At 40.4% G+C, this 19,806-nt stretch overlaps 1 protein-coding gene across 10 annotated transcripts in view; it reads right to left on the reverse strand.

Annotated features, from left to right (window-relative positions):
- Positions 1 to 19,806, reverse strand: part of MAPKAP1 (MAPK associated protein 1) — a 237,572-nt gene that overhangs the window by 90,102 nt on the left and 127,664 nt on the right. For 6 of the 10 annotated variants that reach the window (XM_036855298.1, XM_036855302.1, XM_036855294.1 and 3 more), the window contains 3 exons: positions 19,367 to 19,543; positions 6,249 to 6,323; positions 4,518 to 4,627 (listed from right to left, as the gene is read on the reverse strand). In XM_036855298.1, the coding sequence (XP_036711193.1) occupies positions 4,518 to 4,627; positions 6,249 to 6,323; positions 19,367 to 19,543 (362 nt within the window). Of the gene's footprint in view, positions 1 to 4,517; positions 4,628 to 6,248; positions 6,324 to 6,644; positions 6,714 to 19,366; positions 19,544 to 19,806 lie in introns of all 10 variants that reach the window. The other 4 variants (XM_036855301.1, XM_036855304.1, XM_036855300.1 and 1 more) reach the window with 2 other exon arrangements.

A 19,806-nucleotide genomic window follows, 5' to 3' on the forward strand; every position in this document is an offset into this window, starting at 1 on the left:
GTCACAATTTCAATGTCAATTTCTCTGGGAGGTGTTCCCTGACCACCCATAGAAAGCAGTGAGCTCCCCTGCATCTCATCTTCTCTCTCTCAGGCCCTCATGTTTACTCTCACTTTAGAATGTAAGCTCCTCTTCAGCAAGGGTCCTGTAGATCTGCTTCACCACAGTCTCCCTGCACCCAGCATAGGTCTGACCCATGAGAGCATGAGTGAGTGTACACACAGCTACAAATACATTATAGATCAATATTTATACCTTACATGAATTTTTAAGATAAAACTTGAGCATCCAATGCTGTCATCATTAGCCATCCCTCAGATCAGAACCTCACACACCCTGTGGCAGATGTTCACTCCCCTCTCTGCTCCTAGCAGTACTTTAGGGAATAGTGTTTGAGAAGTCCTAGACGAGACTATCTCCTTGGTGACATTCTAGGGGTCTAGTGAAAACACAGTAAATTAGCTATCAATAATGTGGTCTGTAACTCCAAACAGAGATATTAAGAGGGAGTTCACTTGACAAAGCTAACATTTATCTTTCAAATTCTAGGTGAAATTTTATACAGGAAAAGTAGGAATGAATGTCATAAGTCTTATTAACAATATTATAAGAACTTTTCAAAAAGGATCTTCAGACTAATAAAAATTTGTCTTTCGCATCAAAAGGCAAGAATGGACAGGGGTGAGAAAAAGTTGATATGCTTCTGGTTCAATCTTTCAGCAGATGATAAAGAAAAACTCCTCCATTTTATAATAACAACAAATATTGAAATAGAGCCATACAGAACACTATTCTGCTTAGAAAATCCTACTTCGAAGCCTTCTCTCTTTTGTAGACCCAGAGATACCTCTATTTCTGCATCAGTGTTACAGCTGAATTTAGATCTACCTCCATTTCTCAAGCGCCTCTGTCATACCCAACATCATGCTTAAGGAGGCTGGTAAAGGTTGGTGTGTAATAACATTTTAAACAACATCAAAATACTAAGAAGCTCAGAAGGTCATCACTGATTGTGAGGATGAACTTGATAAAAGGAGAACTTGACAAACTAAGGTCTTTACTCACTAAACAACAGGTTAGTGTATTTTACTGGTTAAATCAAGGGACCTGACAGGCTACTCTTCATTATGTTAAAAACATACCCACCCAACTGTTAAAATCAGTAAAGAAGTTTCAGCTAATTCTTCTAAAACTGGATTCTCCATTTACAATTTGCTTAAACCGTGGGGACTTTCTGCCAATGCAAGTAGATTCCAAATGTCAAGTAGGTCAGTAATAAAATGAAAAGCTGGGGAGAGACTTTTAAAAGAGACATTTAAAAATGGGCTTAAAAAAATGGGCCTTAGCAGAGAACTGACTGGGACACACTATGAAAAGATTACTGTAAGTTCAGTACATGAATATTAATAGAAAAAACCCTGCAGTGTTCATAAATAGTTATGACTTGGTGAAATAATTACAAATAATGCAAATCAAAATTTTAGATCAGTTGCAAGTGTCTGTAATGATATTCTATCCATAAAAAGCAAAAATATTTTAAAACCCTAGAGGTTTCCATTGACAAAGCTATTTACCTAAACAAAGAAGAATTCTTTTGCTCAAATATCTATCACCTTCTGATTTTCTACAAACGAAAATTGGTGAGGGAATGTCAGGGGGAAGGGCAACAGAGTATTTAAACACTAGGCCAGTCATTAAGCCCACAGCTTGATTTAATAATTAAATAGTTTAAGTTCTCAATTTTTTATTATTAAACAGAGAGTTGTATGGTCATTCGGGAAAAAAAGATGAGCGATGTTAAAGGTTTGTGAGTAAGCAGCTAGAGTTCACTGTCAGCCTATGAAAGGAGTTCTGAAATCCTGGTCTAATACGACTAACCTCTAAGGCACAAGCAGTGAGAACTCTTGACCCCACATGGCACATGCTGTCTAATCTGAAGTGTTATTTCTCTCTTCTCGCTTAAATTAAATAATAGTAGCAAAGAGACAAGTGCTGTTCTGCGCTCAGTCAGGTGAAAGCTGTTTGAAGAGAGGGCTGAGCCAGACACTGGGCATGGCGGGCACCTTCTTGCAAAGACTGAGCGGGTCACTGTGGTAGAGGCTTAGGAAGTGCAGGATGAGTGTCTCTAACCTGGCATCTCCTGACACCAAGTTCATGACTAAGTTCATGTGTCATAATGGGTAAGTAATAAGTATTTCACAGCCAACTGTGAGCACTAACAGACTTTTCTTTTTTTTTGAGTAAATGTACTTGTGTTTCTTTCTATGACAGGAGGATTTTCCTCTTCATTAATCACCCTCCAAAACAAGTCCACTCCACAATACAAAGTTCCAAAACACAAAATATACCCTGCCTTTACCAAGTTAACCTTAAATAAACATCTTTTCCAAACTGGAGATAATCCTTCTATTTCATGAGACCAGACTTAACAAAGCAATAGAAAGAGGTTCTTATTTTAAAAAGCTTTTTGGATCAAGAAAATGGACAGTAATTTATGTAAATGCATCAATCTCAATTGACTTCTCTAGTATGAAAAGGAATAAATAATGCAGATGACTGTTTTTCAGAAAACAAGTCCTAACTCTTTGCCAATGATATGGCAAAGACTCTGATGGAAATGGCAGGGATGTGTACACAAAGGTGAACATAAATAAATGTGTGTATAATAAACGTGGCTGCTGGAGATGGACACAGATAAATAGGTATGCAATTGGACAGGGATGGCTGGAGATGGAGGGAAAGACACTGGTTCAGCTGTATCCCAGTGAGTTCACAGAGCTTTCATGATCTAAAAAATGTGCGACAGCAGAATTTCTATTAAGAAGGTTAAAAAAGTTAGTCCTACCTCCTCTTGGGCAATTCAGAATAAAGCCATCTCAGAATATAATAAATATGTCATAAAATACACTATTACATAAAAAATTTAGGGACGAAAACAAGACGAAAAAACCAGGATCCTAAAGGCAGAAGAATGCTTATTTAACACCTTTAAATATCTGAAACTGTTTAAATGCTATTAGATTGGCACCTAGAACCCCAAAATTTCTACTTTCCCCCGGGAAAGTAGAGGCTATGCCTCTTCGATCATCCCTTAAACGCAAAGAGGCTTGACCCCCATGCAATGGATAAAAGTCACCCAAAAAATGAACAAAAGAGGTGTTTGGAAAAACCAGAACACCATTCATCCCAGCTAACGACTTGTTCATTATGAGTGATGATGGATAAAGACTTCTCATGCTGAGATGAAATCAAGATTTATATGCATTGTTTCCTCTCCCAACTTGTGGGAAGATCATCATCATTTAATTCTATCTCTGCGGCCAGTGATGGGCATCCAGAGAGCTGGTTATCAAACGGCGCAGTCAGCTGGCAAAAGCCGAAACGTGCAGTTGGCACATCTGGACGGAGCCGCCACAGCCGAGGGTGAACAATGACTCCTGGCAAGCATCCAAATTGCTTGCAGACGCTAGCAGGTCTCATCTACAACCGCCCCTACCAGCATCTCTCTCTCTCTCTCTTTTTTATGAGAATCAGATTTTCATTGCTCCAGTCAATTGCTCTCCTCTGCCATTTTTTACAGCTCTTATCGTTCCCCTGGAATATGGCCTTGAGACAGCTCATCCGTGTCCTTCACTAGGTTATCTCTTCTAACTTTTATTAAAACTTCAGCTTTCATCTGAAGATAGCTAATTAAATCTGGAACAGATTACATTCCTCCCCTTAAAAGGAACACAGAACTATTTTCCTCAACCCGAGCCACGCTTTTTTTCCCTTTCCAAAACATAAAACCAAAGGTGTTTAAGAAGTCTCATTTGCTTACAAAGCTAAGATATTTGACATGTCATAGATAGGTTGATTTATACTAAAGTTGTCTATGGTGTGATAAATCTTTGAGCTACTTCTCAAAATAATTATTTCTCAATATTGGGAATATTTTCTTTTCTCGTATCCTTTAAATATTACAGCTAACACCACCAGCTTATTTTCTGTATAAATTGGGTAACGAGGAATTAGCGATTAACAGCTACTTGTGTCAAGTGATTTATCTTAAAAAAAATTTATTTTTTTACAGTTGCCCTCATTTTGGTAAAAATGAAAAAATGTTTTCTTTTATTCTATACCCCAAACACTAGCAACCAGAAGTTTCCCCCATGGAAAACTACATGAAAACATGAAATTAAAAGCAGTGCTTCAAATTTAGGGTTAAATCAGTTTTCCAGACAGCTTTACGCCAACTAATAGTTAGTCAAGTAGCGCTGTCTTAATCTATCGCAAATTAATGATGAAGGTTCCATAAGTGACATGGACACATTCTTCTCACATATGTCACTGACCCAATCCCTTCCTTGGGCCCAGGGGCAGCTTAAAATCACTCTTCTGCTGCACACTTGCTATTGAACCCAGCAATGACATCTGAACCAATCTAGCCAGCCATCAAACACCCACCCACACCCACACCCAGCACTTTTAACTAAGGGTTAAGCTTCTGTTGCCAGGGTATGATTTAACTGTCCCACCTGAAATTTTCTGGGATCCTTTTCTTCGCTTCACTGCCTTTAGCAAGATTTCTTTCATGGTGACCTTTGTGTTGTCCACCTGAATAAGGGAGAATCCATGAGCAGCATTTCTGTAGGAAAAGACAAACATTAAATCAAGACCAATATTCAACCAAAGAGATGTTAATACAGTCCTCACTGAGTTTCAATTTGAATAAGTGTACACTGAAGTGTCAATTATTTTAAAAAGGGTTAAATAAACAAACTTCTAACGCGAAAAAGAGAGAGAGAGAGAGCGCACGTGCGAGAAAAGCATTCTAATATGAACAGTTCCAAGTGAAAGAGAGGGCAGAATTAGGGAAGATTTTTCTATGTATCTTAAATTGAATCCAATTGGTCTGTGTGGGTCACTAGTACCATGGCTCCCTAGTGTTGGTTCTCAAGCCAAATCCTGCAGCAAGGACTAACAAACGATAAACTTGGCTTGTGTCAGTAGATGTCACTGCAGGCAGATACTACCATTATATTAAAGCTCATGGAGCCCTGGAGGGAAAATGGGGGGTGGGGGGGGGGGTGGATATGATAGCCTAAAGCAATTTAGAATAAGGAAAACAAAGACTCTCCCTAACTGGCAAGCAAATAAATAAATTAATAAACAAGCATTAAAAAAAATACACAGTCTGTGTACACTTCAGTAGTAATGTTTTAATCTACTTAGTCTTAGAAGGTCAAGCAAAATATTAGCTGAAGCGTAAATAATTACGACAAAATAATAACACTACTTATAAGCTTCTAGCCAATCACACTTGGGGTGGGGGGGGTCATCTAGATAAGAAAAAACTGGTAAGGAACAAGTAGCCTTAAAAAAGAAGCCCATCCCTGGGTGAGGTATAACTTCACTAAGACCGTTAACTGCAATAGCAGGCATCACAAATACTACTCACTATGCTTGGGCACTGAAACAAAACAGGCCAATTCCAAGCAGCTCATATAACAAATGGGACCCAAGTTTCCAACTATGGAACATGGGAATTGCCACAAGGAGTTTGGTTGCATTCCCATTTCCCCATAAGAATCTCAAAGCGGAACACAGCCAAAAAACATGGCAGAACTTCATACTGACAAGAAAACTGAAAGAAAAGCCAAGCCCCAAGCTAAGCCATGGAAAAGCTTCCCAATGGTAGGACAGGCTGGGAAGGGGCCTTAAACCTAGTTTGGACCCAACCAGGTGGCTGGCTTTCCAAGGGGGCTGGGGGCCGATCTCAAAACCAAGGACCCAATTTGCTTCCCTAATACAAAGACATCTCCACACCCCCTCCTCTCCATACGGCTTGCTGTTTAATCCTTGACATTCCATTTGTTAAAAGGCAAAAGCCGATGCTGCTCTAGCCAGCACGATCATCCATTTTAAGTCGGTCAAGTTTTGCTCTCGAACAGCAGGCCTGAGAACTGTCAAGCTAATCTTACTGAACACTCTGTTACTGAATCATGCCTGAGCCCCGGCCGTTCTTTACCTCAGAAGCTGGACCCCATCCCAGAACAATCTTTAAAAGTTTATTTTACTGATCAAAGCAAAATAAGAAATAGCTCTTTTTTTAAAACTATATTTAGGGAGCGAGGTAGTAAGTGATGCTCTGGCAAGAGTTCTGAAATGTAAAGTGCCTTGTGCATTTATAAACTTGCGGGTATTTGCTCTGGCACTAGGCCAGTGTGTGTTTGGAACAAATGCCAATCATTCGCGTTCAGACTTGCCTTCCCCTGCTTTCTCCTCGGAAGTCAGTATGCGCTCCATCTGTGACAATATGCTGGGCGATGGATGAGTAGGACCTAAAAGGAACACCAGTTCTTGGGTACTCGCAAGCTAGTATTGGGCTAGATCTCCCAAACTTCCATCTGTCCGGGTTCCACCTGAACTATTTTAGATTTGAGTCTGCTTATAAATTGCTTACATTCTCTCCTAATCTGCTGCTGGCTGATAGCGTTATTTCCAACCAATACATTTATCTTTTCAGCGAAGACAGACTAAAAGCTCAAAAGGAAGCCGTGTGTTTGGACTAACTTCCATAAATTAAAAGTGTCCTTTTAAAAGATTTTTGAACAGAGGAAAATCCCTAGTCTGTATTTTTCTGTCATTTTACCAAAACGTACCTGGGTGACAAGGTTAAAGCATGCGGAGGAAATCCCTGGCACTTATCATCCACAGGCATTACTGATAAACTGTGTGGTAGAGGAATAAAGGATTACCTTCTGTATTTTTTCATTACACTTTTCTTTTGTTACAGAATACATAAATCCATCGTGGCACAATGTAATATGTATCACCATGCTACACCTGCAGACGCTTCCGAGCGGCTGCCATGTCTGTGCAGTCAGGAATGATAAGTGAACCACCCGTGAATGTTAACGATAGTGATCATTCTGAGGTAACTCGGCTCTCCATCTTCCTTTACAGCCTCTGTGCTGAAGCCAGGGTAGCAAGGTTCATGAGAGGAAAATGAAAACAACAGTGAAGGGAAGGGGCATGCTCGGCACTCGGAATGTGCCTTCGCGGGTGTGCGGGATCTCACTCGGGGGCTCCGTTTTGGTGAAAACGTGTACATTTAAAGGAGAAAGAGGTTGTGACCTACGTCCTGCGCCCTCAGCCAGACCTAATGAAAGTTTCCTCAGGTCAGCCTCGCACTCCACTCACTCCTCTCCCTCCAGACGAACGCCAACCTTGGATCTTGTCCCAAGCCTACGGCACTTAATGTTTCTAAAACACAAGAGTACAGGATCTAAGTGGTTCTCAGAATCCATGTAGGTGCAACTGTTAAGTTACGCTCCCATTTAATAAATGGATACGGAGACTTGCTACCACAATTTTCAGCTTGACTTCCAAACAGTCTGGGTTTTATGCCTCATTTCTTCATATCCAGGATTTTTTATGGGCTTTCTAAAATGTCTACGGAAATACATCCTGTAAAGGCACTTCTATTTAATGTTGGGCACTGGGTCTGAGACTGAGGAGACGATGATCTTGGCGGACCCGGGGCAGCAGGCGGGGAGGGTGCTAGCCCTGCTTCCCTTCTTCATGGCACTGCATTTCAGTCTCTGGGTTGTGACCTGCGCTGGGGATGACCAGCCCTTGGACAGACAGGCAGATGGATGGACAGACAGGTGGGCTGCAAACCCACTCTCAGCTAGGAAACTGCTCCTCCTCCAGCTCCCCTCGTGGACAGACAGCTTCTTTTCTGCCAGTGCAGGGCATTCTAGGGGCACTGAGCAGAAGCAGCCGCCCTTCCACAGCTCCTTGCGTTGCCCGTGCTGGGTCCAGGATGACGCGCCACCTCAGGGAGCTGACTAAACGCTGCCAGGAGTGCTTCAGTCAATTCCAAGTTAGGTCCTGTCAAGTCTCGTAAACACTGGAAAACGTATGGGCATTTTAAAAAGAGATTACTCACTTGAGGAATTCAGCTCTGTCCCAGTGCAAAGCCACTCAGTTACCAGAGGGAAGTTTTTATACCAGCATTAACCTAACACAATGAGCATTTCTACACTAAGCACTGAACTAGAGGCGGCGGTGGACAGAGAGAGAAGTAGGGGCACAGGTCTTTATCTGAGAAGCTTGGATTCTATTTATAGGGGCAGAGCTGGAATCAGAACCCAAGTTGGAAGGCAACATATTGTAGAGGAAGACACATGGGCTGGGAGTTAAATACCTTTTGGTTCAAATCCTGGCTCCATGGCTAACCAAAATGTTGTCTTAAAATGTGGGAACCTCAGCTGCGTCCACGAAATGAGGAGGCCATGTCCCTACAGAATTGCCAGGAGGATAAAATAGACAATGAATGTCAAGCACCTGGAACTAAGGCTGGCAAACAGTAAAAGGGGTTTACGATGTTCCTTCTCTTGTGTTCCCCTTGTCCCAAGTCATCACCCCAAGAGAAGAGGCCCCATTCAGCCCATTTCCCCAAAACCCCCAGGAGATATTGCTTATTTGGGGGAATGGATCTCAACCTTCATTGCTCATAATTGATAACACAGGGCCATGAAAATGTGCAATTGGCTGGGCATGGTGGCAGCAGTGGGACACTATCAGTAAGCAGCCCCTGGCCCAGGCATCAAACCCCCCCTGAAGCTCAAAGCAGGGCACCCTGGGCTCCGGTTTTAAGGTTTTCCTTTTTGAGAGAGTAAACCAGAGAAGTAGGTACGTTCCACCTCGGCTTAACTCAGCTTTGGGTGGGGATAGTGGAAGTCAAAACTCAAGGTGATAATGCAGAGAAATCCAGTGAGATTTATTAAGTGTCTGCTTCTGCAGAGTACAAGATGTTATTATTCAACAATTACAACAATAATAGTAGCATCTACTACCTACTAAGCACTTAGTATGTGCCAAGTGCTGTGTTAAGCCTTTTAAATCTGCATTAACTCATTCTACCCTAAAATAGGCACTAATAAATTATATCCATTTTGCAAAAACTGAGGCTGGAAACATTAGGGAATTTACCTGAGGTCACTCATCTATTAAAGATCCTATTTTGGATTCAGAAATCAACAATACAGTCCCTAATCCAAGTAGCACAGTCCAGTGGGAGAGAAAGACAAAGAAGCAAACAAAGAATTATAGTTCTGCATGATAAGCACAAAGATGAAGGCAAGCTCAGAGTGCTGCCAAAACATAGGGGCACTTAACCCAGCCGGTGAGGGTGAGGGGGATCAGAGAAGCTTCTTAGTGGAGAGGTCTCAAAACATAGTTGTCATTTAGCTCTGTATCATGAAAAAATGGTGGCAACACCAGAAGGCAGCAGAGCACAGCAAGTTCTAGAATAGAGCCTGCTTTGGAGTCCCAGCTCTGCCTTCCTTGGGTAAATGATATAATCTCTCTAACTTCTAGTTTCCTCATCTACAAAATGAGGCTAATTCTTAGACTGTAAGATTGCTGTCAGGGCTAAATACTTCTAAAATAATTAACATAATACCTGTCATAAAATAAATGCTTAATAAGCAATAGATAATAACTATCAGCTTTTCTTCATACAAAGAAGTGATATATAATGACGAGAAAATGACTTCAGTCAACATTTACTGAGCACTTACTTTGTTCATTTAATCCTTCCAGAAAAGGTAGGTGTTATCATCAGTCCCATTTTATAATGGAGGAAATTGAGGTTTGGCAAGGTTGAGACACATACCTGGAATTACGCAGCTAAGAAGTGGAGGAACCAGAACTTGAACCCAGGTCAGCCAGACTCCAAAGCCTGTGTTTTAAACCTCCCTATGGCCAAGGGAGTTTGGGGGGACTAAGGGGAAGAAGAGATTTCCAGAGAGCATATCTTCCAGATTGGAACCACTGACCAATCTATGGAAAAGGTCAACTCCCACTGTAACAAATTCAGTTTGATTATAAATGTCCCAGCTCTTAGACTAACCATATGACCTACAAGACTGCTTTTTAAAAGCCCTTGGAAAACGTCCTGGTTCCCTGAGCCACAGTATCAGTTTGTGAAAGTGGGAAAAGGCTGCCAAGAGTAGCACTCCCTCCTCCAGTCCTGACCAGTTCAAAATCGTGATGAAGACGTACTCCTTTGGTTCCCAGCCTGCTCTGGTCCCAATTCCATGCATGTTCATTTTCGAGCATTTCAAGATAGAAAATGAAAATATACGAGCAAGAGAAAGCCTTATAATAACTGCAGCATGCCTGCTTTAAAGGAAGTCCTTTGGGTATTTCTTTATCCATAAAGAGAGTTTACACTAGTGGGAATGCCACATTTTGTTTCCCCTTGCACTGACAAAAATTTTTTTTTAAAGATCAAAGCGTATTGTGTGAGTATGTGATATTTGACATTGGACAAAGTACTCTTTTTCAAAACAGACATTTTCCAAAAACATAACTCACTAGACTAATGGGCAGTGAGAAGCCAAAATGACTGCCCTCCGCCTTCTCCTTGTGTATCTTTGCCAGAGTCCTTGGGACTTGCCAAATCCGGTCATGCCTGCTTAGCTTGCTCGACTGATTGTGCCAGAAAAGAAAATAAGACACAGATGTATTTGAGCTCTTTGAGATGCCAGTAAGAGAGACAGCTAATGGCTTCATTTCGACCCTCCCCTTCCAGCTGGGCACAGGTGGGGGATAATGAGGTCCCTCTCCCTAATCAAACTCAATTATTTACTACTCTATATAACCGCAAAGACACTCACATTCAGTTCAGAATATAAAACACACCGTGGGCTACCTCCAACCACTGCCACTGGGTATTTATAACAAACTCAAGTGGCTAACAGTTTGCCTTGGCAGGAGTTTAAGTGTGTAAAGTTTTGCAAACTGTTTCTGTTCAAATATGTCCTGCTGAAGTGGAGTCCCAGGCGGGGTTCCACAACTGTCAGGTCAGTGAACTGCATAACATCTGAGAATGTATTCACCACACAGTGCAGACAGGATCTGGAAATCAAACGCTTCGTTCTATCGCACCCTTCTGAGAAGCGTCACGGTTTTTTCAACAGCAAGACTGACGTTGTATTAATAAACATTACAAGTCACTAGCCTGACATGTACATAGCAGTAGCTGACAGACTCCAACACAAGCTGAGGGGAGAACAGAGGAAATCAAAATGAGACATAGTAACTAAACATGGCCAAAGGGGGTGGATCATGAAACAAATCACATTAACATAAGAAATGTGAGTCCCAAACTTTTAAGATATATAGCAACTAAAGCAACAATCTGGTATAATTTTTGGATACCAAAGTAAGTTGATGGCTATCTAAAATATGTGCTTTTATTGTAGGAACAAAGTTATCCTGGCACAATTTCAACAGACAGACATTCCAGTGAGCAAAACATACATATTTAGCTTGTCTGACCTTTAAATTCTTAGAAGTATGTAATTAATGCTTTCCATCTTTATTACTTACTCCAATATTTCTGTCACTTTAAACAGACACAAAGAAAAATCTTTTCTTTTCTTTTCTCTAGACAGTAGCTGTTGCCAAAAAGGAAATCAAGTCAGATTTACAAATACAAAATTAAACAGGCTGCATATGTTACACTTCCATACACGAGGACAATCTGGACAATGAAAATGTTTGCTAATACAACAGAATGAAAAGAAACAACACACAGTTGGTCCTCTATGACTCAAGCGAACAATAAATAACTAGGATAATTTATAGCCATATTGTCAGGCCTGGTTACAAAGAGCACAGGCATCTTTTTTTATTCCTTGCCCTATTTTAGCTCTGCCCCTTACCAAACTGCACGACCTCGGATAAATAACTACCTGTCTCTGATCCTCAGCTTATATATTATAAAGATAAGTTGCTTATAAGGAATAAATGAGATAATGGCTACTAGGGGCACCAAACTGAGTGTGCAAAAACACTCATTTCTTCCCCTCACCCCCACTACCTCCTCTCAAGACCATTAAGGCAGTATCACATTAAGAGTACGTGAGTTTTCAAACTAATGATATCTTTTCATAAGGTCTGGTCACTTAGGGTGTATTGTGGAGATCTCATCAAGAATGTATACTAAAACCACTGAGACCCTTTTTTGAAAGGCCCTCATACAGGAAAGAGCAATGAATCTAGGGCATGCCTCCTAAAAAAGCAGCTAACCTTTCCCTTTATGCAGAGCCAAGAGAAGCCACAGCAGTCTCTGGGAGCCCTCTGGGCCACACTGACTGAGGCAGCCCAGCTTCTGGTACAAGATCCTCCAACGTCTACCCAGTGGTCCATTTCCTAAGTAGCAAAATCCTAACTGGATTCTATTTGCTCTGCAGCTCTTGGTTAAAATGATTCCTTTCCCATATCCACCTGACATATTAAACATTTTAAGTAAAACACATATATAGGAGGGCAATTTAATTAACTGACTTCTGATCTAGGAAGATTCTGTCCGTTTTACTGTTTTTGACTTTTCTTCCCTTAAACCCCTTCTTCCCCACCCCAGAGTAGGATCCCAGTGTGAAACATTAATGTCAACACATGTAACGCAATGACACCACCCCAGCTGCTTTTGTCATTGCCATTTTTAAAGTCAACTCAGTTTCACAAATTCTGATTGAATTAGCCCATGCTGGGGGATGGGAAGAGATGGACAATGCAAGTTCCTCTCCTGTCCACTCCAAGATCTCATTTTCATTTTCCCTTGTCCTACTATGTCTAAAGGCCTTGGCGTGGTCATTGTTGGCAAGGAGCACTTCTTCAGATGCTGAAAACCAGCTGAGATCCAGCTCTTAACTAGTATTAGGGGCCACCCTCCCGTACCTCTCTGTCCCCTGCTTCTCCCCTCCCACACTCCTGACAGCCAAACAACTTCAATGCTTAGGCTCAGAGTAGCTACTAGCAGTCAGCAAGTTAGGTACTCCTGTTTACATACACGTTTGCTCTGTCCAAAATCAATCAAGAACAATGGATACCTTAGAAATCCGCTTGCTGATCTGGTAAAGGAGGCCGTGTCCACTAACAGGCTCCTAATTTGTACTTTGTTAGAGTAATCCATTCTCCTTCCCCTAAGGACAACTCTATTTCCAGGGGTTTCCTGGGGCCCAAGGGCCTGGGAGGGCAAAACCAGCCTAGCCCCAACTCAGTAAGAACATCAAAAGGTATCCAGCTCCACACTCTTTTCCACAAAACACTTTTCCAATTAGGGATTCATTTAAGTTAACTAGCTCCTGTTTTTAAATGTAAGTCATTATATAATATAATACGTCATTATCTCTGCATGATGGAACAAAGAGAAATTTGAAATTTTCTTTTATATGAAGAAACAGATTTTCTAATTTTTCTATTCTGTTTTCCGTTAACATCTTACGGAAAACCCAAACGAACTTTTGGGCCAACCCAATATAACGGACATGTATTAATTGTGCAATAAAAAATAATCCAAAGAAAAGTTAAACCCCATATACAACTTAGTATGAATTATTCAGGCTGATAAATCTCTGATAAAAATAACAAATAGCAACTACATAACACTTCCTACACACTAGGGTCTGAGCTAATTTTCTCATAGCAGCATTTCCTACCTGAGGTTCATGGACCCCCCCTAGGGTCAAAAGATGCATTCACAGGCTCTCTTGAGTTTCAGAATTTAAAAATTTTGCTTTTAGTTCAATGAAAATCATGTACATATGATTTTCACTGAAAAGCAAAATTTTATATAGATAGATAAATAGATGTATATATAGTGACTTATATAAGCAATAGATAGATAGATATGGATATAGACCATTCCCAGTCTTCCATGTTCCTCATTCTCCATCCAGCTGGGGGGAGCCCTGAGTCACTGCCTGGAGGAGAAATACCCAGGAGAGCCACTTGACCTTCATTAGACAGATGTGAACAAGAAATAAACATATAATAAAGCCAGGGTCAACCAATCTAGCCCATGTCCATTCATTTATGTATTTTCTATGGCTACTTTTGCACTATGATGGCAGAGTTGACTCACAGAGACTGTATGGCCTGCAAGCCTAAAATACTAACTATCTTGTCCTTTATAGAAAAAGTTTGCCAACATGTGGGATGAGCTGGTGAAATTTGGGGGGTTGAGTATCCTAGCAGTTGGTTATTTAACATCAGTAATAGACTTAGAAAAGCCAAATGGCATCAGTGCAAGCTACATGCCAAAACAGTTTGTTGAATGAGGAAAAGTGGCAGGAGAAGTGTACACAAGGTTCTTTATGGAACAGACTTGCTGATCTCTGAAGAATTCATCCCCTGCAGTATGCAAGTCACACTGTGCACAGGACAAATGAGGCAGAGAGCCCATCTATGAACAGAACCAACTGACAACAGCAGAAAGTAAGGTGACCCAACATCCTGGTTCACCCGGGACTGAGTGGGGTGCTCTTGGACTTAGGACTTTCTATTTTAAAACAGTCAGTTCCCTGGTGGGGAAGGGATTCCGGGCTTAGTGGTTAGGATTCTGGGCTTTCACTGCCGTGGCCCGGGTTTAATACCTGGCTGGGGAACTGAGACCCTGCAAGCTACACGGCGTGGCCAAAAAATAAAAAAAAATAAAACAGGGAAAATCCTGGGTAGGACTGGCATAAACTGGTCATCCTAGCAGAAATGTTCTTTATTTTTCCAATTAAAAAACATTTAAAATTTGGGGTGGAGGGTGCACTATAAATCAATTGGCCCATTAAAATAATGGACTAGTACCTAAAAATACATTCATTGTTTAAAAGGACAAATAATATGATAGTCTGATGTTTCATATGAAAATCAGAAGATTCAAGTTGACAAGTAAAACAATTAACATCCATTAAACCCCACATCAGTGATTTAATTTCAGCAAAACATCATCTGTTGCATTAAAGTTGTTAATTTTTATTTTATTAATGTTATAGTTTTATTTGCATTTAATTTGTAATTTTTTTGGATTGCATAAAGACATGGAATTTATAGCTAGAATTTTACATTTGTATGTGTTTAAGTAACATTATAATAAAACAAATTTGGGCAAACACTGAAGTTTCAGGAGAATTAATTTTCCTTTAAAAGAGGTCTGTACATTACTTACATTTAAGAACATTCCTCACAACAAATCCATGAGGTAGTAATTACCATCCTCATTTTACAGATGAAGAAACTGAGACCACAGTCATGGAGCAAGTCACTAGTGAAGCTGAAACTTGAACCCAGGTTAGCCTAAGTTCAAAGGCTGTGCTGCCTCATTTGGAGTAGGGAAAGATGGTATATTGGAGACTCCTGGTTGAACGGTATGAGGGCCTCTGAAAAACAGAAGGCAACCTGGGGCTTCATGGTATTCAAAAGGCAGAAACAGGGCTGTAGAAGAGGTTAAGTGGGCTCAGAAAGCAAGGTGGGACAGAAAGCTTGCCCAAGGGCCCCCTTCTCCCCGAGCAGCCCGCAGACACCTGAAGATTCATTTGTTCATTCCTTCTCTAGGAAGCCCTGTGCTAGGCGCAGGGATGGTTTAGGCAGTAATGCAAAGATGGTTCAGGCGGTAATGTGAGCGATGGAGAGCGGCAGATGAAGCTTCGCTCGCTCACTCGCCTGCTGCTCACCTCCTGCTGTGCAGCCTGGTTCCTAACAGGCCGCGGACAGGTACCAGTCCGCAGCCCAGGGGTTGGGGACCCCTGTCTTAAAGGATGTCTGCCGATCTCCAATGTCCACCCCGTCCGTGTTCAGCAAAAGTTATTCCAATTCAGCCTTTACTCAATCTCTCTATTTACTCCATTACCACCATAGTAATGGAGCTATGCTGGGTGTTGTGGGGCACTAATGATCCAGTTCTTGCCCTCAGAGGATTTTTATTAATAATAACAACAATTGCAGCAAACACTTAGATAATGCTTATTTAGGCTAGGCACCGTTCTAAGTGCTTTGCACATATTAACGCATCCAATCCTCACAACAGCTCTATGAGAGAGGTATTATTACTACCCTCATTTAACTGAGCCGTAGAAAAGTCAAGTAATTCATCTGAGATTTCACACACACTAGTAAGGGCAAGGTCAGAATCGGCACCCAAGAAGTGGCTCCAGGGGCCACCATGCTCTTGAACTTTGGCCTTAAGACAGTGGGATTCACTTGAATGACTAGACCAATACTTGATTCCCCTACCCACATCCCAACCATCATCAGGGTGTTGGAAAAAACATGGACTTTGAAGTTAGGCATGGGGTTAAGTCCAGGCCTGACAGCAGTACTTCCCAGCCTCAGTTTTCATGTCTCTAAAATGGTCATAATAAAAACTGGGCTATTTTCAGATTAAATGAAATAACATATACATAGTTGGCCTTTAGTAAATACTAATTCACTTCCCATTGTCAAACCTAGCTCCTTCTTCCTGGCTCAGTGCAGTGTCTATGCAGCCACTTCCTGCCCATTCTCCACTGGGAGAGAGATGCAAGGAGGAAAGGGAGGGAATGAAGAGAAGGAGCAATGGTTTCACTTCTTTTGCTGGCACTTCACTCTCTGAAACTTTGGATATGTCCCTGGAGACTCCTAAAGGTCTGCTCTGTCCTGCATTTGCAGGAGACATTTTTCTAACTTAGAATTTAGACCAGAAAGGTGAATGGGAGGTTGCTGAACCAAAAAAACATACACAGGGCAAATGGTCAGTAATTTGTACGATTTCATCAGACAACTGAGAAAAAGAAGAAAGAGAAAATGTATTGACATTTGTTCTAAATGCTCACATATAAAGATTTTACTTGACCTTGTGTTTTCAGAAACACTCCAGACATATTGAATAAACTCCTGGACTTTAGAATAAAAAAAGGATTGACTGTGGTGTGTGTGTTTGGGAGTGAGAGTGCAGGGATGGGAGTAATTCAGGAAAAAAAAAAAAGTATCAGGTTTAAAGCACTTGTTTTCCCATTCTCTCTTCCCATTCTCTGGAAGGTAGGGTTCACAGTGAGACACTGTGTAGCCTTAGATGCTTCTCCTGGGAAGGTATGCCCAAACCACCCCCAACCTCATTCTATTGAAAATCACTGATTTTAAAGCTCTTGTTTGAAAAAGGACTTTCAGATCAAAAGACTGCTATGATCATATGTTAATATTTATGTAGTAAAAATTATGTGCTAATGAGAACAATTCTTCTAGTGATTTATTAATAAACAATAGAATTTCAAGCAGAAACTACTGACATTTCATTATATACATCTTTTAAAGTAAAAAGAAAAAACTTCTAATGATACCTTGTAATGGTAAGACTGAAAAGATGGTTTTATGAATTTTATTTGTAGCATTGTAATAGATACCTCTTCAGAAGGCTATATATGTCAATACAAAGCGAGAATCTGAAGATGTTTCTACCCTGATCAATAATCCTATTCACAGGGAATTATCCTAAGGAAGTTATTCAACAGAAATAAAAGGGATATAGATAAGGACTATCATTATAGAATCACCTGTTAAAACCAAAACAAGGAAACAATCTAAACACCCTCTGACAGGCATCCATTTCATCCCGTACATTTTTCTGCTGTATTGCTCATCACATCTGAATGATCTGTTTGACAACTCTCCCCCCACTAGACACTAAGCTCTGTAACAGGGGCTGTCTCTGTCTAGATTTTTTTGAAAAATTAAAGTACTACTTTATTAAATGAGTTATCTTATATAATATGAACATCAATATAATTACAATTGTAAAAAATTTTTTATAACAAGGATGAACTGATTTTCAGATTTCCAAATCAGAGTCAACTGTACATTTACACAGAACTGTCTTTGCATGAAGTCCAAAAAGGAACAGCATAAACATGAGGGTTTCTGTAGCCCCTTTATTTTTGCTGATCAACGGTTTGTTAGAAAAGCAGCTGCAGGTTTTTACCTAAGGTCTGAGACATTACATAATAAATGTAGATTGTAGGAATTAAGAACAGATATCAAAATATTTGTAATATAATGTTAAGTAAAAATAACACAATATGTACGCTAGAACTGAAACTGTAATATATATACATGTGGAAATGATTATACAAAAATGAAAATAATTATACTGGGATGGAGGAATCATTGGAAAACTTTTAAATTACTTTAATATTCTTTAAAGTTGTTGTTTGAGTGCCTCTGAAATGTAAAAAGAAGGAAAATACGTGATGTTATATACACCAAACATGATTTCAGGGTAGGGATGAAATGACAATAATAAAGCTTGAGGAGCCACCCCCGGCTCACTCCCAGGCACACAGATTTCTTTCTTTGGTCAAGGGTAGAAACACCCAAAATACTCATATATCATAGGTAACGTAATCCTATTTTTAGTAAAAACCTGAAACAAAGGCAATATGTTTTTAAAAGATGGGGGAAAGTCCTCTAAAGCAATCCCTCTTCTGGACAGTGAATTTGCTGGTTACTAACAGCAGGGGGTGCCAAAGGGATCGCTATTGCTCCCAGGAGATGGCCAGGAGTGGGACTGTCACGGCCTCTGTTAGAAGACCTTAAGCTGAGAAAACGCTGCAGGTTTTCCCCTAACAACCAGGACATATGTGTAAGACTCAGGTGCTCTACAGATGTTAATGGACAAAAACTACATTTTTATTTTAACTAACTTCTAACTGATATTTAGCATCTCCTTGAATTATGAATGCGGTCAACAAACCAGTCATATGAGCAGTACTGGTGACTCTGTCATGAACAGAAACCACAGATACCATCACAGTACATTACAATTGTTGCAGATTTCTCAAATATCATTTCCACTTACCACTACTTTGAAACGAGACGTCAGGAGTTACTGTTAGACCTGCCTCTGGATCTTGTCATTTAATGTATTAATAAAGCCAGTACATATTACTATATCACAAATTTGTTTAATAATTTGATAACTATTTAAATATAATGGAATTCTTTCATACTCCAGTGAATTTTACTCTCTGCATTTACAAACACTTTTCTGAGAAGGGCTTCTGTAGGCTTTACCAGACTACCAAAGGCACAGGAAAGATTAAGAACCTCTGCTCAGTCTAATGGAAGGCAACTAAGAAGAAAAATCAAGTTTGATTTGAACAAAGTTGGAGAGAAAAAGAAGTATTTTAAGTCACAAAAGAGAAGTGGCTGCAATGCACATTTTCAGTTTGGATTCCTTAATGAGAAAGAGGGAAACCCCAAATTTGTCCTTCATAGGCCCCAAAGTACCCCAGTATTTCCAGAGGTCTGGTTCCTAGACATGACATTCAAGATATACCTAATACAATTTGCTACTGCAAAGCAGTCTGCATTTCATCTAGGTGCAGAGGCATAGAATACAATGCAAATGTTGCCCCCAACATCTCTCTGAAAGTAATCATTACATGTTGACTCTCCAGATACCAAATATCATTCATTTGATGAACAAAGCCAAAATCAAATCCAAAATACTAGAAGGTACAGGTGAGATACTGAGATAAGTAACAGAGTCAATACTTACATTCGAACAAAGAGCGACTCTTTGGATGTCAGACCAGGAGATGAATACTTTTCAACCAAGGCCAAAGTACTGAAGCCAAACTTATGAATGGGCTCGTTGGAATCCAGTGGGGGGAAATCTGTGTCAACCTCCCCATCATCCTCGGCAATATGCAGGCAGTAGGCACTGACATTGTCACTGTAAGAAAAAACAAAAAGGTAAGTGAACACCATGGTGAGGGAGGGATGCAGAGACCAGAAGATATGGTGTACAGCAAACTGGGTAAAACTACTGTTTTACCAAAACTACTGTTTTACCAAAAACTACTGTTTTTTACCCCAAAGCCTGGTGACACAGTTAGAGCTCCCAAACCCTACTTCATTTGACAAAGAGAAAACAGATGGCAGCGCAAAGGGGGAGAAAAACAATGTGAAAGGAGAATATTTATACTACTCTATTCT

Source organism: Balaenoptera musculus, chromosome 6, assembly GCF_009873245.2.
Source record: "Balaenoptera musculus isolate JJ_BM4_2016_0621 chromosome 6, mBalMus1.pri.v3, whole genome shotgun sequence".
In the NCBI taxonomy this organism is placed as follows: Eukaryota; Metazoa; Chordata; class Mammalia; order Artiodactyla; family Balaenopteridae; genus Balaenoptera; species Balaenoptera musculus.